The sequence below is a fragment of the Pongo pygmaeus genome, chromosome 16, assembly GCF_028885625.2.
Source record: "Pongo pygmaeus isolate AG05252 chromosome 16, NHGRI_mPonPyg2-v2.0_pri, whole genome shotgun sequence".
Taxonomy (NCBI): Eukaryota; Metazoa; Chordata; class Mammalia; order Primates; family Hominidae; genus Pongo; species Pongo pygmaeus.
Genome location: NC_072389.2, coordinates 81,412,874 through 81,438,532, shown reverse-complemented (window position 1 = coordinate 81,438,532; position 25,659 = coordinate 81,412,874). Strand labels below are relative to the sequence as shown.

General features: G+C 48.7%; 1 protein-coding gene and 1 pseudogene across 3 annotated transcripts; one reads left to right on the top strand and one right to left on the bottom strand.

The window, feature by feature from the left end:
• Positions 1 to 5,813: 5,813 nt before the first annotated feature.
• On the top strand, positions 5,814 to 6,859 carry LOC129013624 (putative GED domain-containing protein DNM1P34; annotated as a pseudogene).
• A 3,876-nt stretch (positions 6,860 to 10,735) lies between these two features.
• On the bottom strand, positions 10,736 to 25,644 carry LOC129013622 (golgin subfamily A member 6C-like). Of its 3 annotated transcripts, none has more exons than XM_054450066.2 (18): positions 25,426 to 25,644; positions 23,656 to 23,775; positions 21,659 to 21,739; positions 20,763 to 20,801; positions 20,454 to 20,504; positions 20,272 to 20,353; positions 20,069 to 20,175; positions 18,977 to 19,063; positions 18,761 to 18,868; positions 18,479 to 18,566; positions 17,532 to 18,097; positions 17,175 to 17,255; positions 15,786 to 15,861; positions 15,262 to 15,353; positions 14,601 to 14,703; positions 14,414 to 14,517; positions 14,183 to 14,324; positions 10,736 to 14,096 (listed from the first exon to the last, which is right to left on the bottom strand). In XM_054450066.2, the coding sequence occupies exons 1-18, from the start codon at positions 25,507 to 25,509 to the stop codon at positions 13,900 to 13,902; spliced, it is 2,208 nt and encodes a 735-aa protein (XP_054306041.1). In that variant the 5' UTR covers positions 25,510 to 25,644; the 3' UTR covers positions 10,736 to 13,899. The 3 variants fall into 3 exon arrangements, with proteins under 3 accessions (XP_054306041.1, XP_054306042.1, XP_054306043.1); XM_054450067.2 differs by having other exon boundaries at positions 17,187 to 17,255; XM_054450068.2 differs by lacking the exon at positions 17,175 to 17,255.
• Between the last annotated feature and the right edge of the window lie 15 nt (positions 25,645 to 25,659).

The window sequence follows — 25,659 nt, the reverse complement described above, 5'->3', positions numbered from 1 at the left end:
AGCCCCCCAATCTTAAGCCAAGTTTCCTTCTCACGCCTGCTTCAATTGCTCTTCTTCATGTGGTATTTTTTCCCTCATAAAACTGATGGAAATTAAGAAACCCAAAAGCTCTTCATCATGTTATCAGCTTAGGGATGCTTGTCATCTGAATAACAGGGTAGATATTTATAATCTGAAATGTTAAAATAACTATAGCAAACACTTACATAGCACTGACTGCTGTTCAAAGTGCTTTACATATATTATTTTCATCAAAACAACTCTGTGAAATAGACACTATTTTGTCATCCTCATATTTTAGATGGGGAAATGGAGGCACAGAGAGACCATGTAACTTTCCCAAGATGGTAGAGCCAGGACTTGAACCTGTGTTTTCTGGTTTTAGAGCCTGCACCCTTCACCACCACACCATATTGTGTAGCATGATACTTCATGTGGTTAAAGTATTTTCTTCTATTTACTTGGGAGCATTTTCTGAATAATTTGAATGTTATAAATTTGCTTCAAAGAATACAAGTAAATCGAAATGGAAGATCTGATATAGAACGTGTGGCATTCATGAATAAATTATAGGACTCTCTGGTTTTAACTAATAATTTGCTTATCTTGTGACTTTTGTCAGCAGGGCTGTAATGTGCTTGCCTCATTTTCCTTCTCTTCAACAGGAGGAGATGGGCTCAGAGACAGGCACAATTTATCATAAAATCTCATCACACTTGCCCTCACCATCTGGAAGCTGGAGGTAGGTTTGTGAAATTTTGTCTGAGAAAGAGTTGAATGCTGCTTGTAGCATAGCGAGTTTTAAAAAGATGGTTTTACTCTCCAATTCTGTTGCACAGGGTCCTGTGAGTTTTGGCAATTAACATAAGTGGCCAACAGTTTTCTCACAAAGATTATCAGGGTTCTAGAGGAAATTATCTTCCAGTTTTAATCTGCTGCTTAAGTGCTCTATTTCTTTATAGATGAACTAATTAATTCTCAGTCGCTTGTTTTTATTAAACATTTCTCTGCCTGTGTACGCTGTGCTTTGTCTCTTTATGCCAAGCCCCAGGTATTGTCTTCTAAGTGCATGAAAAAGGTCATTGAAATATTCTCTCTCTCAAACTCCTGGGTTCAAGTGATCTTCCCCCGTCTGCCTCCTGAGTAGCTGGCATTACAGCTGTGCACCACTGTACACACACACACACACACACAAACATGCATATAGGCACACAGACATCCACATGTATACACACACAGAGAGACATACACATATCCACACATACTCATTAGATATACATTTACACTCACAAACACACATGTGCACACACACTCATATACACACCTTGTTTCCATCTTCTTCTCAGGATTCAGAGCTCTCAGAGAGTGGAAAGAGTCTTGTACCATGAGTCTAGGATTGACGGTGCAACCTTGCCCAAGCATCTTCCCTCTTGAGATCTTGTTTATGATAATAAACATCCTTACCCACCAATTAGGGTTATTTTGAAGACAAAACAGAAAAAATAACAGAATTATGGCACGTTGTATATTAAAAAAAAAATTAAGCTTGACCAAAAAGAGGTCTGGCCTTTGTTCTAGACTCCTGGGAGGTAACCGTCAACATGTAATGTCTGATAGGAATATCTTTGTCTGGGGATTTTGACTCATTATGGATGGTCTAATAATGAGATTTAGGGTGGGGACTAGCCAGGCCAGGAAAAGTGACTATGTGATTTAGAGTCTGAGCTTTAGGTCCCTCCTGGAAGGACTGGAGACTGGAAACTGAGAGCAGCCACATGGACAATCAAGCATGCCTCTGTGATGAAGTTCCAGTAAAAACCCTGAACACCGAGGCTTGAGGGAGCCTCACTGGCTGGGAATACTCCATGTGTATTGGCACATAGCAAAGCCGGGAGGGTAATGCACTCTGACTGCATGGGGAAGGGATAATGGACACTCCATGCCTGCTGCCCTCCTGGACTCAGCCCTATGCCTTTCTTCCCCTGGCTGATTTTAATCTGTCTCCTTTCCATGTAATCAAGCCATAACTATGAGTATAACAGACTTCTGTGAGTTGTAGCCAGTTCTTAGAGGTAAGCAAGCAGAGTTGATCTACTGCCTGCTTGAAAAAACTATTTAAAAATCCCTAAACCAAAGAAGGCCAGAGCTCTCGTGAATCTGACCCAACAGATTTTGAAGCCAAAGCTGAGGGCATTGGAAGCCAGAGCCAGGCCAGACAGAGATGAGGCTCCTGGGAGGGAACAAGTGCAGTCCTGCTCAGGCTGCAGTGTCTCTGGGCTATAGCTGGACAAGGGCTCCCTCTGGGTCACAGCTTCTAGGGACAGAGTTTGGGGTAGTTTGACTGTCTGATTTGTAGGACTCTGGTGATGAGCTCAGCTGGGAAACTGTGGTAATGGGAAGAGAATGGTTTTGCTTTTTTAAATCATCTACCTCCTGTATGCTTGGATCCACATTGGAACTCAGTGTGGAAACTGACTTTGAACAGCCTAAGCCTGAACTCTGGGCCATGTGTCCAGTTTCCTGGCCTCCAGCTTTGTTCACTCCTTACCCCTACCCATCACTGATGTCAGATCCATCCTCCCAAATATCCTTTCATCATGTTACCCTCCCCACCACCTCATGGCACCTTCTACACAACAGGAAATGCCTCCCACCTCAGCCTGGCATTCAAGGTTCTTTTGATGTGGCCACCTCTCACCACCCCACCACATCTCCCTGTGGGCCCTGCCAACTTGAATCAATTTTTCGTACCCACGAGCTGAACTTTCCCACCTCCATACTGTTGCTTACACTGTGACCTTCCTGTGCATGTTCTTTCCCTCTTCCCAAGTCCAAATGCTATAGACTGAAGTGTGTCTCCTGAAAATTCATACTTGGAGCCCTAACCCTGTATGTGATTGTATTTGCAAACAGAGCTCTTAGGAGGTAAAGTGAAGTGAGGGAGGAGGGGCAGAGCAAGATGGCTGAATAGTAGTCTCTGCCAATCACTCCCCCTGTGACCTGGCTGGCTTCAGGTGAGACCCAGCACATTCCCAGCTATGGCGGCTGTGGTGAGAGACTTCTTCTGCCTGAGAAAAGCAGAGGGAAAGGTAAAAGGGACTTTGTTTTGCAGCTTAGGTACCTGCCTGGCCACAATGGGGTAGAGCATCAAATGGGCTCTTCTGGTCACTGATCTTGGGCCTTGGCTATTAAACAGAATTTCTGGGCCTTTCCTAGGCCAGAGGGGAGCCCACTGCCCTGAAGGGTGAGCCCCAGGCCTGGAAGCATTCACCACAAGTGACTTAAGAGCCCTTGGGCCCTAAGTGAACATCGACAGTAGCCTGGCAGCACTCCCTGTGGGCCTGTGGTGGTGGCCACAGGGTGAGGCTCCTCTGCCTGTGGAAAGGGAAAGACAGAGTGGCAAGGACTTTGTCTCATGGTTTCAGTGTCTGTTCAGCCACCTTAGAATAAAGCACCAGGTAAATTTCTAAGCTTTTTGACTGCAGTCCCTGGCTCCCAGATAGCATCTCTGGACCCGCCAGGGCCTAAGGAAACTCATTGCCCTGAAAGGAAAGACACAAGCCTGGCTGGCTTTGCCACCTGCTGACTCTAGAGCCCCAGGACCTCGAGTGAACATAGGCGATAGCCAGGTAGTGTTGACAGTGGGCCTTGAGCTTACTCAAGCTTTAGGTCTGACCCAGTGCAGTCCCAGTGGTGGTGGCCATAGGGATGTTGTAACAGTCCACCCCCAGCTCCAAGTGGCCCAGCAGAGAGAGAGAAATGGAGGGAGGGAGGGAGGAAGAGAGAGAGAGAAAGAGAGACAGACAGACAGATAGACTGTTTTTTTTTTTTTTTTTTGGAGAAAAATTACAGGTAGAGAATAAGAGTCTCTAATGCCTGGTAGCCCAGATAATTCTTCTAGATCTTATCCAAGACCATCAGGGCAGTTCCTCTGAGTCTGCAAGAAGCTTAGTGTAACTTGGCTTGGAGTGTCCCCTAACAAAGATACAGTTTAGATCACCACACCCACATCCTTTCAAATACTTGGATAGCTTTCCCAAGGGTGGGTACAAACAAGCCCAGGCTGAGAAGATGGTGGCAGCTTGAAATCAGCCATGGAATATTTGCACCACCAAAAATGGCAAACACTACAGAACAGACTTCTGTTCCCTCCCCAACAGAGAGCCCCTTGTGTAACAACAGCACACCACTGCCCCATCCCTGAGCAGAGTACTGTGTGTTGCAGCAGAGTGGGGGTGGGTGTCTTCTCCCTTGGGCTACAGAATGCACATTTTTTTCCTCAGCACATGGATCATTCTTAAGGACAGACCATATCTTAGGTCACATGACACATCTTAAAACATTAGAAAAAAATGAAATAATATCAAACATCTTCTCTGATCACAATGCAATAAAACTAGAAGTAACAAGAGAAATGTTGGAAACTATACAAACACATGGAGATTAAATAATATGCTCTGGAATGACCAGTGAGTCAATGAAGAAATTAAGAAGGAAATTGAAACATTTCTTAAATGATAATGGAAACACAACATGCCAGAACCTATGGGATACGACAAAAGCAGTACTAAGAGGGAAGTTTATGGCTATAAACACCTACTTTAAAAAAGTATAAAAGCATCAAATAAACAACCTAACAATGCATCTTAAAGAAATAGAAAAGCAAGAGCAAAGCAAACCCAAAATTAGTAGAAGAAAAATAATAAAGATCAGAGCAGAAACAAATGGAATTGAAATGAAGAAAACAATCAAAAGCATCAATGAAATGAAAAGTTGGTTTTTGGAAGAGATAAACAACGTTGACAAACTTTAGCCTAAGAAAGACTAAGACATAAAGAAGACATAAGTGAATAAAATCAAAGATGAAAAAGGAAAATTACAACTGATACCGCAAAAATTCACAGGCTCACTAGTGGCTATTATAAGCAAAGCTTTGCATACAATAAGCTATTGTATGCAAAGAAATAGGAAAACCTACTAAAAATGGATACATTTCCAGACACATCCAGCCTGCCAAGATTGAACCATGATGAAATCCAAAACCTGAACAGACCAATAAGAAATAATGAGATCGAAGTGGTAATAAAAAGTCTCCCAGCAAAGAAAAGCCTGGGACCTGGTGCTTCACTGCTGAATTCTACCAAACATTTAAAGAAGAACTAATACCAACCTTACCCAAACTATTCCAAAACTAGAGGCCTTACCCAACTATTCCAACTCATTCTACAAAGCTAGTATTACCCTGATACCAAAACCAAAGAGAGAACTACAGGCCAATATCACTGATGAATATTGATGCAAAAATCCTCCACAAAATATTAGCAAATTGAATTCATCAACACATTAAAGTTGGGGTGCAGTGTCCCAGGTTCACTCAAACCTTCCCCTTTTCCTGTGTGCATCTACTTTGGCTGTGCTCCCTGGTGGCAGTGGTGGTGGCAATGTTGGTGTGTGGGCCTCCGAGGACAAGGGGAAAGTGAGTATGCCCTTCTCTTGCCTCCTGCCAGACGTCTGTAGCCTGCCACCAGCTCTGGCTAGGTCTTCAAACAAAGGATCTGGAGATATTCTTTTCCAATTTCTGGATTGGGAAATGGAGGCAAATTCTGGGTACTAGAGTCAGAACTAAGACGAGGCTGAATTGGGAGAGTCTGGGGTCCTGAGAGGCAGAGACCTGAAACCCTCTAGATCATGTGGGGAACTGGATGTGTGTCCTGGCCAGTTGTTTCTCCCTGTGCCTCAATGTTCCAGGTACCCTTGGAGGGACTGAGATCCTGGGGATGCCTGGAGCCTGGCTGCATGGCCTGGCCACCCTGATGCCTTTGTGTTCTCCATGGCAGGCCAGCAAGGCCGAGGAGAATGGCTCCGACAGCTTCATGCACTCCATGGTCCCACAGCTGGAGCGGCAAATGGAGACCACCCAGAGCCTGGTGGAATCCTATGTGGCTGTTGTCAACAAGACCGTGTGGGACCTCATGGTTGGTCTCATGCCCAAGACCATCATGCAACCATGATCAACAATGTGCATGCACCACCTCATGGGGGCAGGGGGCTCCTGTGGCACTGGGGATGCAGGTGGCCGTGTTGGCCTGGCAGAGATGACAACCAGCCCTGTGGGACCAGGTCCAGAGAGAGGGGCACGGTCCAGACCAGAGCTGTCTCATAGAACTATAACGTGGGACTGGGCACAGTGGCCCATGCCTCTAATCCCAGCACTTTGGGAGGCCAAGGCAGAAGGATGGCTTGAGCCCAGGAGTTTGAGACCAGCCTGGGCAACATGGTGAGACCTGGTCTCTACAAAAAAAAATTTTTAAATAGCTGGGCCTGGTGGTGGCACATGCCTGTAGTCCTAGCTACTCAACAGGCTAACCTTGGAGGATCACGTTGAACCAATGAGGTTGTGGCTGCAGTGAGCAGTGATCTTGCCCACTGTACTCCAGCCTAGCAACAGAGAGAGATCCTATCTCCAAAAATTAAAAACTGAGTAGACAGGTGTCCTGGTGGCATGATAGGTCCTGGGTCCCCTCCCAGATCTGTGACCTTGGGCAGGTGACGTTTCCTCTGGACCTCAGTGTCCCCATCTGAGTGAGAAAAGGTGGTGAAGAGATGGGTCTTGGAGTCTAAGTGGTGTAGAAGCCACATCTGAAAAGCCATACTTGGGGCTTCAAGTGTAGAACACAGTCCCAGCAGGACCAGGTGGGGTGGCCAGGGTGGCACAGGCATCAGGTCCCAACCTCCTTCCCTCTTTGCCCACTCTCAGACCAAGGAGTTCATCTTCTTGGAGCTGCTGGCCAACCTGTACTTGCGTGTGGACAAGAACATGCTGATGGAGGAGTCAGCAGAGCAGGCACAGTGGTCATAAACACAATCAGCATGCCCACGGGGGCCCGTGGACAACTCCTGGCTGCAGGTGCAGAGCATCCTAGCTGGATGCAGGTACCAGGGCTGGCCCCCAAGGCCCCAAAGTCCCCCAGCCTCCATGGCTGAGCCTGTAGGCTCTTGGAAAAGGTTCCATGGCCAAGTTGGCTGGCAGACATGGGTGCTCTCTAGAGTCATCAGAGAGGGCAGAGAACTCATGGTTTATGGTGTAGGGGCTGGGAACTTGGAGGGCATTGTGTGTGGGGCTGGACTCTGAGGCGGCCAGAGGCCTAGGAACGTCATCCTGGGCACGACATAACTGTTGTGCAGTCTGAGTCATGCTGCCAGGGCAGGGTATCCAGTTCCCAGTCTGGGAGTGCCGAGAGCCAAATCCACTGCAGAGCAGGGGTGATAGGGTCCCACCTCTTCTATCTGTTGGCAACCCAGTGGTGATCTAGGATAAAATCTTGAGCATCCCATACACATGGTCATCCCACAACACACCTCACAGGCCAGGCAGGAACACACAGCCTCCTTCCCTCCCTCCCGGGTACCACCATAGCTGCTAGCGTGTGACTGAAGGCAGGGTCCCTGGCCCCTGCTGAAACACTACCACCAGCCAGTGGGCTCATGCTCCTTGGCCTGTTGCTCCTAGGGGTCACCTGTGCTATTCAGCCAAGGGGACCACAGTCCCTGCTGGCCCAGCTGAGCTCCACTGAGCTAGCCCACCCACCTCCCCTGACACAGACTCTCCCTCTTCTGCTTTTCCCAGCAGGAGGAGCCCAGGCTCACCTATGCCACCTGCAGCCCCCCGCAACCAGCTGAGGCTCCCCTCTTACATTTATAAGTCTATGACCAGTGGTGTATACCCTTCCTGCCTCCCCCAGGGTCCTTTCAGAGGGTCCTGGGCTTTCTGACCACCCAGAGGGGCCTCTGGTGCTCACTCCAGTCCAGCCATCCCTTTTAGCTTCACCATCCTGGGTCAAACAGTGTTCCTTCTCTATCAGGCCTGGTGGCTGTTGGGTGGGGCTCCCCAAGGAGAGAGGTGGCCCTGGGCCAGTGGGTTGGAAGGGAGGGTGACAGAGAAGAGGGAAGCCTGAGGGGGCTGAGCATTGGTCTGAACTGTGGGTGCACTGCCTGGGTACCGTGGGAGAGGCCAGTGTGTGTGGGCTGGGGAGGGCTGCTGCAGCCCCCAGGCACTACCTGTGAAGCTCCAGCTCCTCCCTTCATCTTCCTCCCCTTTTCCTTCCAGCCCCTCTTTTCCAGGAACTTTGCCACACCTGCACCTGCGTCCTCCCCTCCCCGGCCCTCTCATAGCTGCTGCAGCACGCCCGTGCTCTGTGCTTGCCTCACCAGCTCTCTGCTCACTTTTCTCTCTCCCGTTTTCTCTCTGCTTTCTCTCCAACTGCCAGCTCATCAGGTCAGGCAAGTCCATCCCGTCCTGAGAGCCCCAGCCCCACTCTGACCTCTAAACAGATCCTCCTCTTCTCGGAGGCCTCCCTTTCCAAGCCTGCCTGGGCGGGTGTCCAGTGACTTGACGGTGGCTCCCCAGCCCCAAAGCCAGCCCCCTTCATCTGTGACTTAGTCTGTCATAGTGGTGAGCTGACACATCCAGATGTGACCGTTGATGAAAACTTGTGCCCCCTCTGTGGTATCTCCCTGCCCTGTTCTATGAATATCTATAAATACTCATATATATATATACACATATCTACACATGGCCGACCACCTCGCCTCTAGCACTGGGAATCAGTCACTGTGCTGTCCTTGTGGATTCTTGTGGCCCAAAAAGAGGAAGGTCTCCCCTGACACTGCCCCTCCAAAGTGTGCCACCTCTAGTGAGCCTCCCTGTCATGCCCAGCCTGTGGACAGCCAGCCCCCGCCATCCCTCCCACCCCCCACCAAGCATGGGGTGCTGTGCAGGCAGCCGTGTGGCCTGACAGTCTCTACCAGTCCTGCTGTCCCTCGGCTGAGAATCAAATCCATTTCTGGATGATGGGGAATGTGTCCTCTGCTGGCTGTGTTCTCTGTGGAGCTCAGGGGAGGGAAAAGGCCAAGCCATTTCTAGGGTGCCATTGGGAGGAGTGAAAAGGTCACACCCTTTCCAAGGGACACTTTTCCTGGAAAAGTGGAACTTAGCTGGCTTTTATCCTGTGAAGCCGGCTCTGGCCACTAGGGAGCAGGGCCATGAACTCAGCCTGGAGGAGCCTGTGGGGCAGCCGGTGCACTGGAGGGACAGACAGAACAGGCCACCGGGTGCAGAGAGGCGAGGGAGGCAGGGGGATGGAAGGGAAGATGCCTGGGGTGGATGGAAGTCAGTGCCCTTGGGTGCTGGTATCTGTCTTCCCGGCCACCACTACATCAGGCTTCTGAGCCTGTTGGCTCTCAGGGCCGGACTGTGCCCCATAGGTGCCATGACAGTCCCCGTGAAATCCACCAGGTGTCAGCAGGCAGCATACAGGTAACAGGCCTGGAAGGTCCCCAACAGCCCAGCTGGACATGCTCAGACTCTCTAGGGCTCCTCGTTCAGTGGCACAAACTCCAGGACCCAGTGAGGGAAACGGGAACCCACCAGGCTGAGCAGTATGGCTAAATACATTTACTCCAAAATGAAAAGCAAAATAAACAGAAGTCACATCACCAGAGAGCCACAACCCCATCCCCGCCTCCTTCTTCTGTCCTATGCTATCAAATAAGTTTCCCATCCACAAATAATGAGTACAACCTCCTCATATGCCAGCTCCAATCTCCGCTAGGTATGATCCAGGGGGTGGCCCTACCTCCCTGGAATATACAAAATGTTACACAGATAATATATGTACACTGGGGAAGGGGGTCCACCCCAGCAGCCCGTGCCCTCTCCTGCTCTACAGTTAGCCCCACTGTCCCGCCTCAGCTGCCTCTCTGAATAGAAAGATGGGAGCCCCCTTAGGGAAAAGTTGCTTTGGTGAGAGTAGGGAGGCCATCAGGCCTCCTCCAAACAAACCAGCTCTACCAGCCTCTGGCTCTTAAATAACAATCTTCATCATCCAGAAATTTAAGGACTCAGCCCTGGTCAAGGTGGCAAAGGGTCTGTTTGTCTCCCCCCATTAGACAGGGGTCTTGTCTTTCTACCCTAATGATAAAGGGATGACTGGGAAGGGGTGGTAGGAACATGATGGGGGTGGAGACTCCAGCCCCACTTCTCCAGGCTTATGCTGACAGAAGCCTGCTTTTATTTATTTTTATTTTTATCCCACGACTTATTTTTTAATCCCATAACTTCTTTTTCATAATACTTTTTTAAGTTTTTTTTTTTTTTTTTGAGACGGAGTCTTGCTCAGTCACCCAGGCTGGAGTGCAGTGGCGTGATCTCAGCTCACTGCAAGCTCTGCCTCCCGAGTTCATGCCATTCTCCTGCCTCAGCCTCCCAAGTAGCTGGGACTACAGGCGCCCGCCACCACGCCCGGCTAATTTTTTTTTTTTTTTTGTATTTTTAGTAGAGATGGTGTTTCACCATGTTAGCCAGGATGGTCTCGATCTCCTGACCTCGTGATCCACCTACCTCGGCCTCCCAAAGTGCTGGGATTACAGGCATGAGCCACTGTGCCTGGCCCTTTCTTTAAGCTTTTCATAAAACTTCTACTTTTTTTCCACAACTTTTTTTGCCACAACTTTTCCACAACATTTTTTATCCCGTAACTTTTTCATCCCACAACCTTTTTTATCCCATAACTTTGGTTTGTGTTCTTTAAATAAACACACTTGCATAGTTACATTGCAATTTTATAAAAATAACAACCGATTATCTCATGCCAGGTGTGCCCAGCATTTGCATAGTCTCAATACCTTTAACACCACAGTTTTCAAGACACACAAAATTTTAAGGCAAAAACAGCATTTTGCAACAATTTAATAACTTATTACATTACAGTAGCATCACAGTAGCAGTCAATAATGCCACTTTAGGCAACAGTGTTTCAGTATTTCCATTATACACTCTGTTTACAAGAATTCATAAACTGGTCAAAGTCATTCTAAGAAAACTTGGCAAATAAAGCTTTGCAATGGAATTGGCATTTCTTTCTCTACTTTTCCTTCCCCCAGTTTCTTTCTTTTAAACTACAGTATTCATATTTTAAAATGTTTTAACTTATTTTAAAACTTAAGATAGCAGTTACATTTTTGAATAGTTATATTCTTTTAAAATGACTCTTTAAGATAAAGTTTTAGAGAAACTATATTATGAATAGGGGTGATTTACATTTTCACATTTTCTAAATATCAGCTTTGGTTTTAGAACTGACTTGTTTTCATTTCTGGAAAATCTATCAGGTTTAATCAAATACTTTTAAAATGATTATATATTGCAGTCTTTAAATAGTTTTTCAATTCTTCCTACAGAAATTCAAATTTATTCAGTTGAACCCACACTTTAAAATTCCATATTTCTGATTCAACTCTACCCTTCTAATGTTGCTTTCTAAGCAAATTGAAAGCTGCCTTATACTGAATGAGGAAGAGAACAAATACTTGGCTGAATGAGGTATTGCAAAGGAATGCATGCACTTTGAAGAAAGACTTTGGTTATTGCTATACGATTTACATGCTATTTAATTTTTCTTAAATATATGACAGAATAGCTACACAAAGAGTGGTATTTCAGTTAATATAGTACATTTATTTTCCAGACTGACATTCAGCTTAAATATGCCAGTATGTGATTTAATCCATAGGTGCCTGATGAACACATTATTGTCAGATTGGTTACAGATGCTAAACGCTATCTGAAGATCATTCCTAGTCATTAATATTTATCAGGGTAAAAGTTAAGTGATTTGAACTATAAAAATACCTTTGAAATAATTTATCAATGTATTAGGTAAACCCAGTTGCAGAATTATAAAGAAAAACTGTTAGACCAAATAAGGTGGCTAATTAACAGTGGTATGATTTCTAGCCCAAGGGTCTAAATTGGACTTAAACTGTCTTTAAACTGAACTCAAAGAATGCAAAAGTGGCAAGTTCAGAACATAAAAGGCAAGAACAGGACTTTAAGTCCATTTTAAACCCTCGGGCTAGAAATCGTACCACAGTTAATTAGCCACATTAGTTGGTCTAACATTTTTTCTTTATAATTCTGAAACTGAGTTTATCTAATACATTGATAAATTCATACAATTTGGAAGAGTCAGTTGAAGTCACAAGGACTTAATATTTGCACTCTTTCAGTGAATGCAAGCACATCTGTTATTCCATCTGTAAAATCGTATTATTGCATCCTATTAATGTCATATGTATAAAAGTATCATGAAGATGCCAAATGCTAAAAATGGAGATGGTCTAGTAACTAGAAATGTGCACCCCAGGGAGCGCACATACATCTCTCCCTGCATCCTAATAATGTGACGTATTTTGGAACACAGACATTAGAACTTCATGAAATTTTGGCTGTTGATTCTTTCCCAAGCATCTTAAAGTTATGATTTAGGCAATGTATGACTGAAATAATTCATTCATCATGTATAGGCACATTAACATAAATATGGCACAAAATATGCCTCTAACTGAAACTGAGAGGTATAAAAACATACTTCACTCTTTGTGAAGAACTTTGTGAGGAAACAAAACTCTGTGATTGTATAGACACTTTTCCTCATAATACTTGGACATTCACAAACATTAGATTGCACTGCAGCTTGTAAACATTTTAAGTTGCATAAACTTCGCCTTGATTTTCATGTATAGTATAATACTGTCTACTAAAACTCCTTTTTGTTTCAACTAAGTACTCTCTCATATATTGGTTTATAATAATGGTGGTTATTATTTTTAAAGTGTTTTCCATTCAAAGAAAAGAAGTAAATTCCTATGTCAGAGTAACCAATATGGCTGAAGAATAGGTAATCGCCAGAGAGGTCTAGATGGTAAAAATCCATCTTCTAGCCTCAAAGAAGCTCCATGAACATAGAGGAAGGCCAAGTGTCACACAGCTTTCCTTCATTCGAATTCATTCTTGACTAGAGCCTGTGTGCCTCTTCCATGGACGCTTAAACTCTTAAAGGATTTCTTATGATATTTACTAAATACATTAAGAAGAATGTCAACCAGTGCTCTTTTGTGTACTGGGACATATACTCATGTGATTAAAACAGGTAACATGAACTCTGACTTTAAAATGTATTGCAGATATAAAAGTTCCAAGCTAGAAAAGGTTTTCCACATCCACAGTCAATGATGGGAGCCTTTCATTCCTCAGAAATAATCCCTTTTTAGGTCATTGAGAAAGGGTACAACTGCTGCAGCTCATGATGCAATATCTTCATGACCCCAGAGCACATACAAATCCTAAGGGAACCACCATAGTACAGCGCTCATTCTTGGCACCAGAACAAATGAAACACACTCTATCCTGCACACACCTGCCAGAGCAGGCCACTTTCCTCTTCTGTGAGATTTAAAAAGCTCCCCAAAATGTTATTACTTCCATTCCCAATGCACAGAAAATAGGGGAAAGGCTGTTTCCAGTTCTCGGCCTTTAAACAACTCTAAATGTCAGTACTCACAGTGGCATATTACAAAGTAATAAACAGCGCGCACTTGAGGGCAAACCACATATTGAGCTAATGAAGAGCTCACTGTGGTTAGGATTTGATCAAATGTAATAGCAGAATATAAGCAAATTTTATCTGAATTCTGTAATGAATATACATGCTGCAATAACATTAAAAAAGCATGGCAGCCTGTTCCAAACCAGTAAGAATAGTTTTGTGCAAATAGTGGGTCTTTGTGTGTTTGAATTCCCACCACTTAAGGGCAAACTCGATATGCGTGCTAATGACCTACAATTATCAAATTAAAAACAAAAATGCTAAAGGATGCCAGAGTGAACATCAGGAAAAGAGCAACTCTCCCTTAACTTTTTACAAATAAATTTAAACGGTAAATTAGAAACACAAATAAATGTGAGTGGCTCTAACTTTCAAATGGAGTAAATGAATGGCGTAGGAGATTAACCCCATAACTTTTTGTTGTTGTTGTTCTTTTAAATTTCTTGACCAGCTCTTAGATAATGATGATGTTTATCTCCTTGTTCTCAGCTGCCCGGTAAAAGAATGGCACGCAGGGTTTGCTGGCCAAGCCTGGGTGCTCCTGGGTGTCCTGCCTTACAGGAGGCAGCTGCACGATCTGCTGTGCAGAACCCTCCCTGGCTGCTGCTGGTGCAGGCTCCACGCTGTCGTCCAGGCTCACCTTATAAAAATCTTTGGAGGGAGGGAGGCGGGGGTCTCAGCACAGTGCAAGCCTCCCCTGCTCCTGCCTGCCCACCCCGCCTGAGGGCTCTACTCACCATCCGCCCCAAGTTCCTGGGGGCCTGGGGCCCCTGGAGCGGGCTCATCAGCAGGGTTCTGGGCAGCGGTAAGGAATTTGCCTTGATCCTCGTGGTCGCCCACAAGGGGCAACACCAGCTCCTGCAGCTCCAGCAGCTTCACCTGAAGGGAGGGGTGCTCAGCTCCCACCCTGGAGCCTGCGCCAGCACCCATGCCCAGCCCCACCCCCACAGAGATGTTGCATGCCCTACCTTCATCTCCTCCTCCTTCTGGGACAGCCTGATGACATCCTCCATCTCCTGGTGCCGCGTGATTGGCACTGCCCCCTGGCTTTCATATCCGGTGAAGGACTCTCCTGCGAGAGGACATGGCTCAGACACTAGGGTCCCTCCGATGGCCCTGCAGCTCCCCTTGCCCATGCCCTGGCCTCCCGCTCACTCATGCCATCTGTCGCTCCAGAGGGCTGGATGAATCCATGCTCCAGTGTTTCCACCTGCTCCTTCCCATTCGCTTTCTCCTTTGGGAGGTCCATAAAGCTGCTCTGGAGCCAAAATAATGGGGTCACATCTCGGGAGAGACCTGTTCCGCCCCGCCCCCACTTTTCTTGGCCCATGCCAGGACTCACTTTCAGCTCCTCCATGGCCTCCTTCAGGGCCCGGTAGCTCTCCCCACACACAAACTCATCCCCAGTCCTCCCTGGGGCTCGGGGCTCTGCCTCTGGCTCCTTCCAGGCTGAGGCCACCAGTTGAGCCAGGTGCAGGCAGCACAGCCTTCGCACCTTCCACTGCCCACATAGCCATGCCTGCTCCTCCTGGGAACTGGCTCCAGCGGAGTTGAAAAATGCCACTTGAAGGCAAGAGGTGAGTATTCTTGTAGGGGCATAGACAGAACAAATGAGGCAGGGAGGTGGAGCACAGCCCCTTCACTTGGGGCCTCAGAGTGCACCTGTTGGCCACAGGTGACAAGGTGTCTGACCACTGGCTCCTGGAAGGTGTGAGGAGCCAGAGAAATCAGAAGGCGGGAAAACCAAGAGCATAAGGGGGTCTGGGAGGGACCACAGAGGAAGGTGGCAAAGCGGGGTGGGGAAAGTCAGGCTCACCGTGGACTCCCAGCTCTCCAGGTCCTCTGGGATGTTTGGCACGGGCAGAGGCACCTCCTCCTCCTCACTGTCGAGATGTTCTCCTCCATCTCCTGTAGGGAGTTAGTCAGAGGGGACCTCAGACAACCCAACAAGGGAAGTACTGTGGGCCCACCTCTGTCCCCACCCTGATCGTGTAACCCTGAGCCGGCCTCTCCCCAGAGGTGAATGAGCTGCTGTTCTTTATTTTTCCTTTTAAGAAACAAGATCTTGCTATGTTGCCCAGGCACAGTCCCACTACCAGTCGGTGCGGGAGTCCTGATCTGCTCCCTTTCTGATCTGGGCCAGTTCATTCATCCTTAGGCAACCTGGTGGCCCCCTGCTCCCAGGAGATCACCATATTGATGCTGAACTTAGTGCAGACACCCGGTTGGCATAACTACCAGCTGTTCTAAAGGTCTCTTCCAACCCCTCAGTCCTATGCTGCTAAGAGTCCCCCATTCTTCCTGGGGTGCTCTCCTCTTCCTCTGAGTGGTCTCCTGTACCTTCTCCAGGGAGAGCCATGAGGCTCAACTGGGTCTCCAGCTGTTGGTTCTGCTGGCTGGCAGCTTCTAGGTGCTCCTAAGGGGATGGAAAACAGAGTGAGAAGGCATAGAGGTTGCCAAGTCATCCCCCTTGGGGACCCCTCTTCAGCAACTCCCTCCCCTGGGTCTCCTGCAACTTTTGGTGGGCCATCTCAGCCACCGCATTGCCCCAAGCTTCCTGCTGCTGCAGCTGGTCCACGAGCTGGGTCTGCAGCAGTAACTGCCTGTGCAACGCCTCCTTCTCAGAGGTCAGCTGCTGATAGGTGGCCACCTACTGCTGCAGGTGACCCAGGTACTAATCTCACTGCTGCTGCAGACTCTGAGACTCTTGGCTCTTCAGCTCCACCTGCAGGAAGACCCTGGGCATGAGGGCATGAGGTGGCTGGCTTCCAGATTCTGGGCCCATTAATAGGGTAGTGAGCGCACTGTGGGGCTCTGTCATCTGCCCAGGACCCCGGTCCCTTGCTCCAGGCCTAAGAGGCTTCCTCCCTTGCCTAGAACCCCATACCTCCTTCCCCAGCCTCAAATCTCATGTTCTTCTTGCCTCAATTTAAACTGTAGGCCACAGACTGGTGGAAAAGCAGAGGGAGCCAACCACCACCTGCTAAGTGTGCTACATGCCTAATGCTTTCCATGTATTCTCTCATTCAATCCTCAGCGCCTCTGCAAGGAAAATGCTAACTTCCTTTTGAAGTTAAAGAAACAGAGACTTAGAGATGAACAGTAGTTGAATGGTGACCAGTGGAACCCAGGCCAGAATCCAGTTTGAATCTAAGAAGGCTTTTTTGTTTTGTTTTGAGACAGTGTCACTCTGTGGCCCAGGCTGGAGTGCAGTGGTGAAATCTCAGCTCACTGCAACCTCCACCTCCCGGGCTCAAGCGATTCTCATGCCCCAGCCTCCTGAGTAGCTGGGATTACAGGCATGCACCACCATGCCTGGCTAATTTTTTGTTGTTGTTGTAATTTTAGTAGACGTGAGGTTTCGCCATGTTGGCCAGGCTGGTCTCAAACTCCTGACCTCAAGTGATTCTCCTGCCTCAGCCTCCCAAAGTGCTGGGATTACAGGTGCGAGCCACCATGCCTGGATAAGGAGCCTCTTATCACTGTCTCTTCCCCTGTGACTGGGCAGCTCCATGCATCTAGCTGGGATGACGATGTCCAGATCTGGGAGGAGCCCAGGGCTACCCACCTCTAAAAGTCAGAGGGCAGGAAGCAAGAAACAGTCATAGGGCTGCCCTGGAGGGTCCTGGGGTCACCTTCCCCCAGCTGGAGCTGCCTTTGGCCTGGCACCTCCCTTCCCCAGAGGCTGGTGCCTGCCTCCCAGCCCTTCTTGGATGGGGCAGAGGTTACCATCTCCTTCACCTCATCTGGCTTCTCCTGCAGCTCCTTTATTTGCTGCTCCAAGTGCAGTGCACTCTTGTTCTCATTGTTCTGCACAGGGAGAAGCAATCAGTTTCCATCCACTGCAGCTGGAGACACCAGAACTTGGTGTCTGCCTCCCATGTCACCGGGAAGGGTGGAGGCAGGTTAGAAAAATCATCCCTTCTCCCCCACAGCCATCAGAGCAGGGCCTGATGAGCTGTAGCTCAAAGGTGCCTTTAGAAGTACAATTTCGTGTGAGGGCTACACTGCCCCATTTTACAGGTGGGGAAACAAAGGCCTGGAGGGATAGGGATGAGGGCAGGCTCCCCAGGTGGGGCAACCCACCAGATCCTTGAAGCTGCACTGTGGCTCAGCCAGCTGCTTGTCGAGCTTGTGGTTCTGGGAGAGCGCGAGCCTCTCCTGCTTTCGCAGCCTCTCCTGCTTTCGCAGCCTCTCCTCCTGCTTTTGTAGCCTCTCCTCCCACTTTTGTAGCCTCTCCTCCTTCTTCCACAGTCTCTCCTCCTGGTCCCACAGCCTTTTTTCCTGCTTTCGCAGCCTCTCCTCCCCCTTTCGCAGCCTCTCCTCCTGCTTGCGTAGCCTCTGCTCCTGCTTTTGCAGCCTCTCATCCTGCTCCCCTAGCATCTTCTGCTGCTCCTGAAGTGTCTTGTTTTGTTCACACAGTCTCTTCTGCTCCCGCACCCTCCACTCCTTCTGCTCTCGGAGCATCTCCTCCTGCTCCTGGAGTCTCTGCTTTTGTTCCTTGCTCAAGAGACTCAAGGCCTGATTGTTTTCCACCTGGGATTGGAGCTTTCCCTCCAGACCCTCCACTTCCTGCCTCAGGTGTTTGGCCTCATCTTGTAGCTGTTCCACCACAGAGGTCACTGCTGGGGGCACCAGGGATGGGGGCTCAGCTGAGAAATGAAGCAGATAATAAGGGCCTCTGGATTCCCCACCTCCCTCCAAAAAAAATCCCTCTTCTTGATGCACAGCTCCTCTCAGGCTTCCCAGACTTGGTCTCACTGCTAATGATTCCTCGCACCCGATGGTAGCCAATTTCCAAGCCACTTTCACATAGAGAGCACTGTGGGTGGCTGACAATGGGCACTCCTCCCTCTTTGCTGATGGGGACCCCGAGGCTCATGGAGATGACAAAACTTGCCATCTCCTGGCACAGACCTCTTTCCCTCTGCCTCAAAGCCCTTCCATCCACCCACCTCCCTGGGGCATTCTAAGCCACCCCCACAGACCTCTGATGCCAGTCCTGCTCCCAGGTCACACCAGCCCCACCTTACCCATCTGGTTTTTGAATTCGGACAAGCTCCTCTCCAGCTCCTGTATCCGATGTATGTCACTCTTCTTCTCTTCCTTCAATGTGCGAGCCTGCCCAAAGCACAGGGGAAAGGGCCCTGGGGAGAGGGGCTGGTGGCTGGACAGGCTACCATCTCCCTCTCTGCCCCCATCTGCACAAAGCACAGACCCAAGACCACCTCTGGCTGTACTATTCCCATTTTACACAGATGCCCAGAAAGATCCAGTGACCTATCTAAGGTGGGGGCTGAGGGGTCAGGTCTCACCTCCACCGACATTTTCCGCATCCTCTCTTGCCACCGGGCCCTCTCTCCTTTTATGTGTTCAGCGTATTCGTCTTTCTGTAGCTGGACTTGTTTTAATGACTCTGTCATCTGCAAGAAATGGGCACAGAAGTTAGGAAGGGCTGTCACTGGTCCTCACCTGCTCCTGACCACGTGGGATCATCTTTCTTCCACATCCCTCCCTCTGCAAAGCCTCACCTGTGTCACATGTGCGTTCAGCAGCGCCCGCTCCTTTATGGTCTGCTGTAACCGCCGCTGGAGGACCGCTTCACTGCAGCTCGAGGACTGGATGGTGAAGAGTGAGAAGTTTTGATCTGGGGAGCCCAGGCAGTGCCCCTTAAAAGGGCTAGGGCTAGGCTCAATATACAACTTGGTTAGTAAAGATCAAGGCATTTCCAAGCCCGTGGCCTGGTTATTAAAAGAACTCAGTAAAGTTGGAAGGGACAGGGAAAGAGATCGAATTTACAGCTGGCTAACAGAGGCCCAGAGAGATCAGATAATATTGCTGTTGTTATTACTGTTATTACTACCACTGTTTGAACTGTCATGGAGGGCTTCACCAGGTTCCATGCTACAATCCCATTTCATCCTCACAAACACCACGTGAGACAGTTACTAGGATTACCTCTATTGTGTAGATGAAAAACATCGAGTGTTCCAGGTTAAGTTCTTGCTTAAGATCACTTAGACAGAGCTGGGATTTGAACACCCAGGTCTATCCTATTCTCTAAGCCCATTTTTCTTGTTGGGGATGGGGGCACAGATAGGAAGGGGGAAATTAATCTTTTGTTCACTTTTTGAAAGGATAATACATTCATATAGTCCAAAACTCAGAAGGTACAGAAGGGAGGTGTCTCCCAGGCAACCTTTACTCTCTCCTGAGTTTTTTATGAATGCTTGCAGATGTGTTTTTGTATATTATCATAGTACACACACACACACACACACACCACACACCCCTTTCCTCTCTCTACAGAAACGGTAACATACTAAAGACACTCTTCTGTACCTTCACAGAACAACTACCCAATACCCCACCTAGGAAAGGGCAGGGCAGGCACTTGGCCTCTGAGCTCTGCATCCAGTGCTCACTCCCCACAGTGCCTCCCAGCTCACCCACAGCAGCTGACTCAGCCCCAGGCTGCCTCTAACAACCATACACAAAAGCAGTGAGAAATGAGCATGCTGCCTTCTGGGCAGGACACTCCATCCTGCAGAAGGGACTTTTAGTCTCACTCCTCCATCTGGGAAGCCAGGCTGCCAGGGGATGGGGCAGCTGGTTGGACTCACCCTGTCCTCTTCCTGCTGCTGTGTAGACACAGCACAGAGAGCCCACTCCAATTCTTGAATACGCTGTAAGGAGTATTGCAGGCGGCCAGCCAGATCCTTGGACTCTTCTGTAATGAGAGAGGTTGAGATGGGGCCCAAAGGACTCCCCGTAAAGACCTGTCAAAGTGCCAGGTTGAAGGATGATGGGATGCCCAGATTCCCACCTTCGAAGTGTCGGGCAGCACGTTTAGTATGGTAAAGGGTGGTCTTCAAGTCTGCCTTTTCCGATGTGAGGATGTTGATTGTCTGGAATTGAATGTTTGGGAGAAAAGCCAAGCAAATGCTGAAAGACAAGGAAAGATGCATTCTCCAGAGGACAGGAGAAAGCTCCCCACCCTCCACTCACCTCTAACTGCTCCGTTTGTGCTTTGTGTATTTCATTGTTTGCTTTCTTTGCCTATAGGAAGAGGAAGACAGAGCTCTTACCACGGGGAGGCAGAGATGGCACAGCAAAGGACAGGCCCCTAGAATGCCACCAATGCCCCAGGACAGGCCCACCCATGGGACCAGGTTATCAGGGACCCTGTGGGGATGGGGCGGAATCTGAGGGGTCAGCCTTCTTCCCCAGGCTGGGAGTGGGTAAGATGAGACTGGCACCTCTACATCTGAGTGCCCCCCAAACCCAGCAGTCATGTGAGCAAATAAATCATGTTACTTCTTCCAGCTGATGTTCCACTTGTTTCTTCTGCTCTTTCTGTGGGGAGAGTCAAATTCAGGTGACTTAGAGTGGCCCCCTCAACTCTATTCCCCAGACCAGGAAGTGGTAGGCGGGGACCAGGAATGGATTTTAAAGGCAACATTCTCAGACCCAATGGCAATACAAACTGGCCAACACTCCTCAAGCTCCCAAGGACAGAGGATTTGGGTCTTTGTTGGTTTTTGCCCACAGCCACAGAACTCAAAGTCTGAATCTGGATTCTCTTGAAAGGACAGTAACATAAACCTCTAGAGAGGGAGTCTCAGGAAGGCCCACCCTTCTGCCAGCTTGTGAATTAGAAAGGCGCCTTCATTCAACAAAATTTTATGGAGCACATACGGGCCAGCTACAGTTCTTCACAGCAGATATAGGATGAAAAAGGACAGACAGGAGCCCTTGGCCCTCAGGTTTCCATTCTAGGGGGCTTTAAATCTCAGACTCTCAGAGCTAACAGAGACCTTTGATGCTCTACCTCCTCCGGAAACACGAGCCCAAGGAGGACAGGTGGCTTGTCCAGACTCAAAGCAAATTAGGGACTGAGTCAGGGCAGAAATACAGGTTCCCTGACAACCAGTCAGGCTAGCGCTTCCCTGAGAGGTGACAACCCCAGGGCATGTGTGGCAAGGACTGGAGCAGGGGTGTCTGGAGAAGAGAGAGTCGGCAAAGAGGGCAGCGACAGAAGAGCCACGCTGCATGCTCCTTGCTCTGGGGTCCCTCCCGGTGAGGCCTGTGTGCTCCAGCTCCCCATTTGCCATTGACACCAGGGTCCCCCAGCCCCTTTCTTCAGGGCCCCAAGGGGAAACTAAAGCCCAGGATTGGCAGTGTGGAATCAGGGGACCCCACTGGACTCTTACCAATGATTCTATGTTTTCATTGAGTTGATTGATAGTCACAGAGCTTGACTCCAGGCCTACTGCTACTCCTTGGTACTGGCTCTGAGGCACATGCAGAGAGGAGGAGTTGGAAGAGGATTGTGGGGAGAGGTAGAGAGAACAATCATTAGGGCTGGGGTGTATGTGGGCTGTCTCAGGTGGCAGAGGGTCACCCAGCCCCCATTGTGAGAGGAGGTTGGAGGGCTGGCCTGCAAAGTCACTGCACCTCGGCCCAGGGCCTCTTACTTCCAGATCCTTCAGGGTAACAGATGATGCAGGAGTAATAAAAATGAGAAATCAAAAAAAAAAAGAACTTACATGGGAAATAGTTATGTATATAGAGAAAGTATAAAAACAGCAAGGAGCCGGGCACAGTGGCTCACACATGTAATCCCAGCAGTTCGGGAGGCTGAGGCGAGTGGATCACTTGAGGTCAGGAGTTCAAGACCAGTCTGGCCGATATGGTGAAGCCACATCTCTACTAAAAATACAAAGATTAGCCAGGCGTGGTGGCAGGTGCCTGTAATCCCAGCTACTCGGGAGGCTAAGGCAAGAGAATCGCTTGAACCCGAGAGGCAGAAGTTGTAGTGAGCCGAGATCACACCACTCCACTCCAGTCTGGGTGACAGAGTGAGACTCTGTCTCAAAAAAAAAAAAAAAAAAGGCCCAAATCCCACATGCCTGCTCTGTACGTTATTCGCAGATTACTTTTAAACTTTTAGGTGTCACCATTTCCAAGATGATAAAAGATGCGGGGAAGGAAAAAAACCCACCAATCAAGCAGGTGAAGAAGCAGACAGAAACAGGCTGAAGGTTAATGGCAGCAACATAAAACAAGGCAGAGGCCAAGTATCCCCCAAGCCAGAGAAGCCTCAGGGCCATGCACAGCTGGAGACAGCAAGCCAGAGGGGGGTCTGGCACTGCCTCAACTTTCACTTGTCCAATGGGGGAGCACTACCCCATTGGAGTGGTTAAGGTTGGACACCAGCACCTTCAGAATGTCCTGAATCTACAGGAGGTGACAAGGGAAAAACAAGGGCAGGGGGCGAAAGACAGAAGTGGCTTAGAGAGAAGTAAGAAAGTCAGGGTAGGAGGAAGATGTGGGTTCAGGAAAAGGAAATGCTGAAGAAGAGCAGAGGAGATTAAAACCATGGCCTGTGCCATTCTTCCAAATGGCCACCTGCTGCCTTGCCAGGGGCAGGAACAAATAGATGGAAAAGTCCCTTGAGTGATGCAGTCACAGAGTGGAGTCAGCTGACCAATACAGCTCTTAATGTGCTCACTGGACCCCTCTCCTCAGGCCCAGGACATGGGTGATGAATCTGGTAGAGCTCCAGACCTCCACCTCCATTAAAAAAAACAGACTCCTGAGTAAGAGTTCACCTGAACTAAGGGGTCTCCAGCTAAAAAACAAGTTTGAAAGACACTGATCTTATCCAGAATCATCTTACAGAGGAGGAAACTGAGGCCCAGCAGAGGAAGTGATTTTTCTGTGTTCATCCAGCAAGCTGGTGGCAAGTTAGAGCTTCTCTTCCTCCTAGGGCCTGGGGCTCTCCTCACCACACCCTGGGCCCCCTTCAGTGACTCCTAAAGGGACAGCCTGATGGCAAGTGGCTGTACTCATTAGCCCAGCTTCCCCTTGAGAGTGGGGATCAGGAAAATCAAACAGCAATGACCATTTCCTGGGTATCCTGGGTGTTTACAGCAGGCCACGTACTAGGGGTTAACATGAAAGCAACAATAATAAGGAATCTCATTTAAACTTCACAAATGGAAGTCAAACAATACTACCCCTATTTTACAGACGTGAAAAGAGAGGCCCAAAGAGCTCAAGCAACTTGCCATAAATCAGATCCCTAGCAGATGGAGAAGCAGGATTCAAACCCAGAATTCTTAACCAGTACCCAGCAATCTCAACAGTTACCCTCTACTGCCCCTTGTGCCCTCTGTCCCCAGGAGCCTGGCCAGCCAAGACTCACATCCCCAGGTGAGTGGCAACCACCAGAAGTGGTTGTCTCAGGGCTACTGCCAGTTTTTTTCTTTTTTGTCTTCGCTCCTTCTGGAACACCAGAGCTCTTCCTTTGCTGATATTCTTTTAGCTGTGGGAAAGAAGAGTAGTAATACACATGAGAACTACCAGCCCCTACAGCCACACCCTCCTTACAGTTTTTGCAAAATACTCTTATACACCATCTGATTTAATGCAACCAACAACTGTACAAGGTGTTGTCACAATCACTTAGTGATTGAGAGGGATGGATATTATGGCTAAAAAAAAAGTGGGGTGGGGGGGCAATAATGGAACTTAAACTCAGTCTTCTGACTCCAAGCTCTGGGGTTTTGCCATGAATCAGCAGCTGACAGGGACCAAATCCAGAGGCAGAGGTAGAAAAGTAAACATTACATAGGCAGGAACTACACACTGTGTGGTTTAGTCATACATCCTCACATGTCTGTTAGTGTGAAGAAGTGCACCAGTATCTCTCACACTTTTATATCAACGTGTCCTCATGGCAGAAGGCAGCTTTTTTGTTAAATCTGGGAATTTATCAGAAAGAGGACAACCCAAGTCTCATTTCAGAAAGAAGTCTGGTATACTCTTAGAAACCTATGTGAGGGTCATCCCTAAGTACATTAATGTTTTTCCTCTCAAGAGAATCAAGGGAAACTGATGCTTCTGAAAGATCTCCCACATTTATCCTGTGGCATTCAATGTACCCCAAGTTGAGATGATATGAAGAAGATTCAAGCTGTCAAGTTCAGTTTCCCAAGATCTATTCCACAGAAGGTGAGCAAATCTCACTTCAGAGACCACTGACTGAAGGGCAGTCTGGTCCCAGAACCATGGAGAATTAGAATATGAGGTAGAGAACTCAGAAAAAAATGTTCAAGTCTCTCTGGAGAGTAGAATCCTGGGAGAAAACCAAACCAAACCCATTCTCCCATTACCACCCAGAGATACTGCCAACGTTTTGAGCTCACAGGGGAAGTTTAGGCTTTTCACACTGTCGATGTCTATGTGAAGGGAGTAAGGCAGCCTGAAACCTCTTGCTCCTAGTTCCCATAGTCCCCATTTCTCTTCTAGCTGGAAATTTGTGCTGTGACCAGAGGAACCAGAAATGGGGTGAGAATGCTTAGGGGACTGGGTTGTAAGATCAAAGGCCGGTCTTGCAGCAGTAATGACAGTTCCTAGGGGGACTGTGACATCACTACATTCCACTCCTCCTGGAGGTGGGGGGAACGACATCGGTGCAATGGCTGAGTTGCCGATCCACGATGGGGGAGGGGGGCATAGGGCTGGGACCCAGGTCCTTGGAGATGCCAGTCCAGAGAGCCCAGGGAGGTTGGGCTTGGGTCAGCAGGAGGGGAGAGCAGAGTCTGCTCAGGGAATCCCAGGAGTCACCAGCCCAAAGTCACCCAGGGATGACTGGAGATGCTGGGGGGTTAGGGCTGGGGGTCCCAGGTCCTTGGAGACGTGAGCCCAAAGAACCCAGGGAGGTTGGGCTTGGGGCGGCAGGACGTGAGGGCTGAATATGGAGTAGGGAGCCCCAGCAGTCACCCGCCCAAAGTCACCGCAGGGTGATTGGCAAGGGCAGAGGCTGGGCTGCTGGCTGAATGGGCGGGGCTGACTGACAAGACTTTGGTGGAGGAGCCCAGGGGCGCCGGGGTAGGGGGGCCCAGCCCAGTGTGTCTCAGGAGGGGATCTCCGGCTAGGTTGGGGGGCCATGACCTTTTTCTTGGCTTTTTACCTTTTTCTTGGCTGCTGCCAATTTGTTCTGTCGAGTTTCTTCTAACATCATGGGGTGGGGAGGGAGGTAGGGTTGGGGCCACATCAGCGAACACCTCCAGTCACCTGCCAGGCTGCTGTGTGACTGAGCCAGAGGAGGCGTAACCAGGACCACACTAGAATGCAGAATAGGGGTGTGGCCTTAATGCTCCAATCCCATTGGTCAATGAGAAAGATGAAAGGGAAAGGAGGCGTG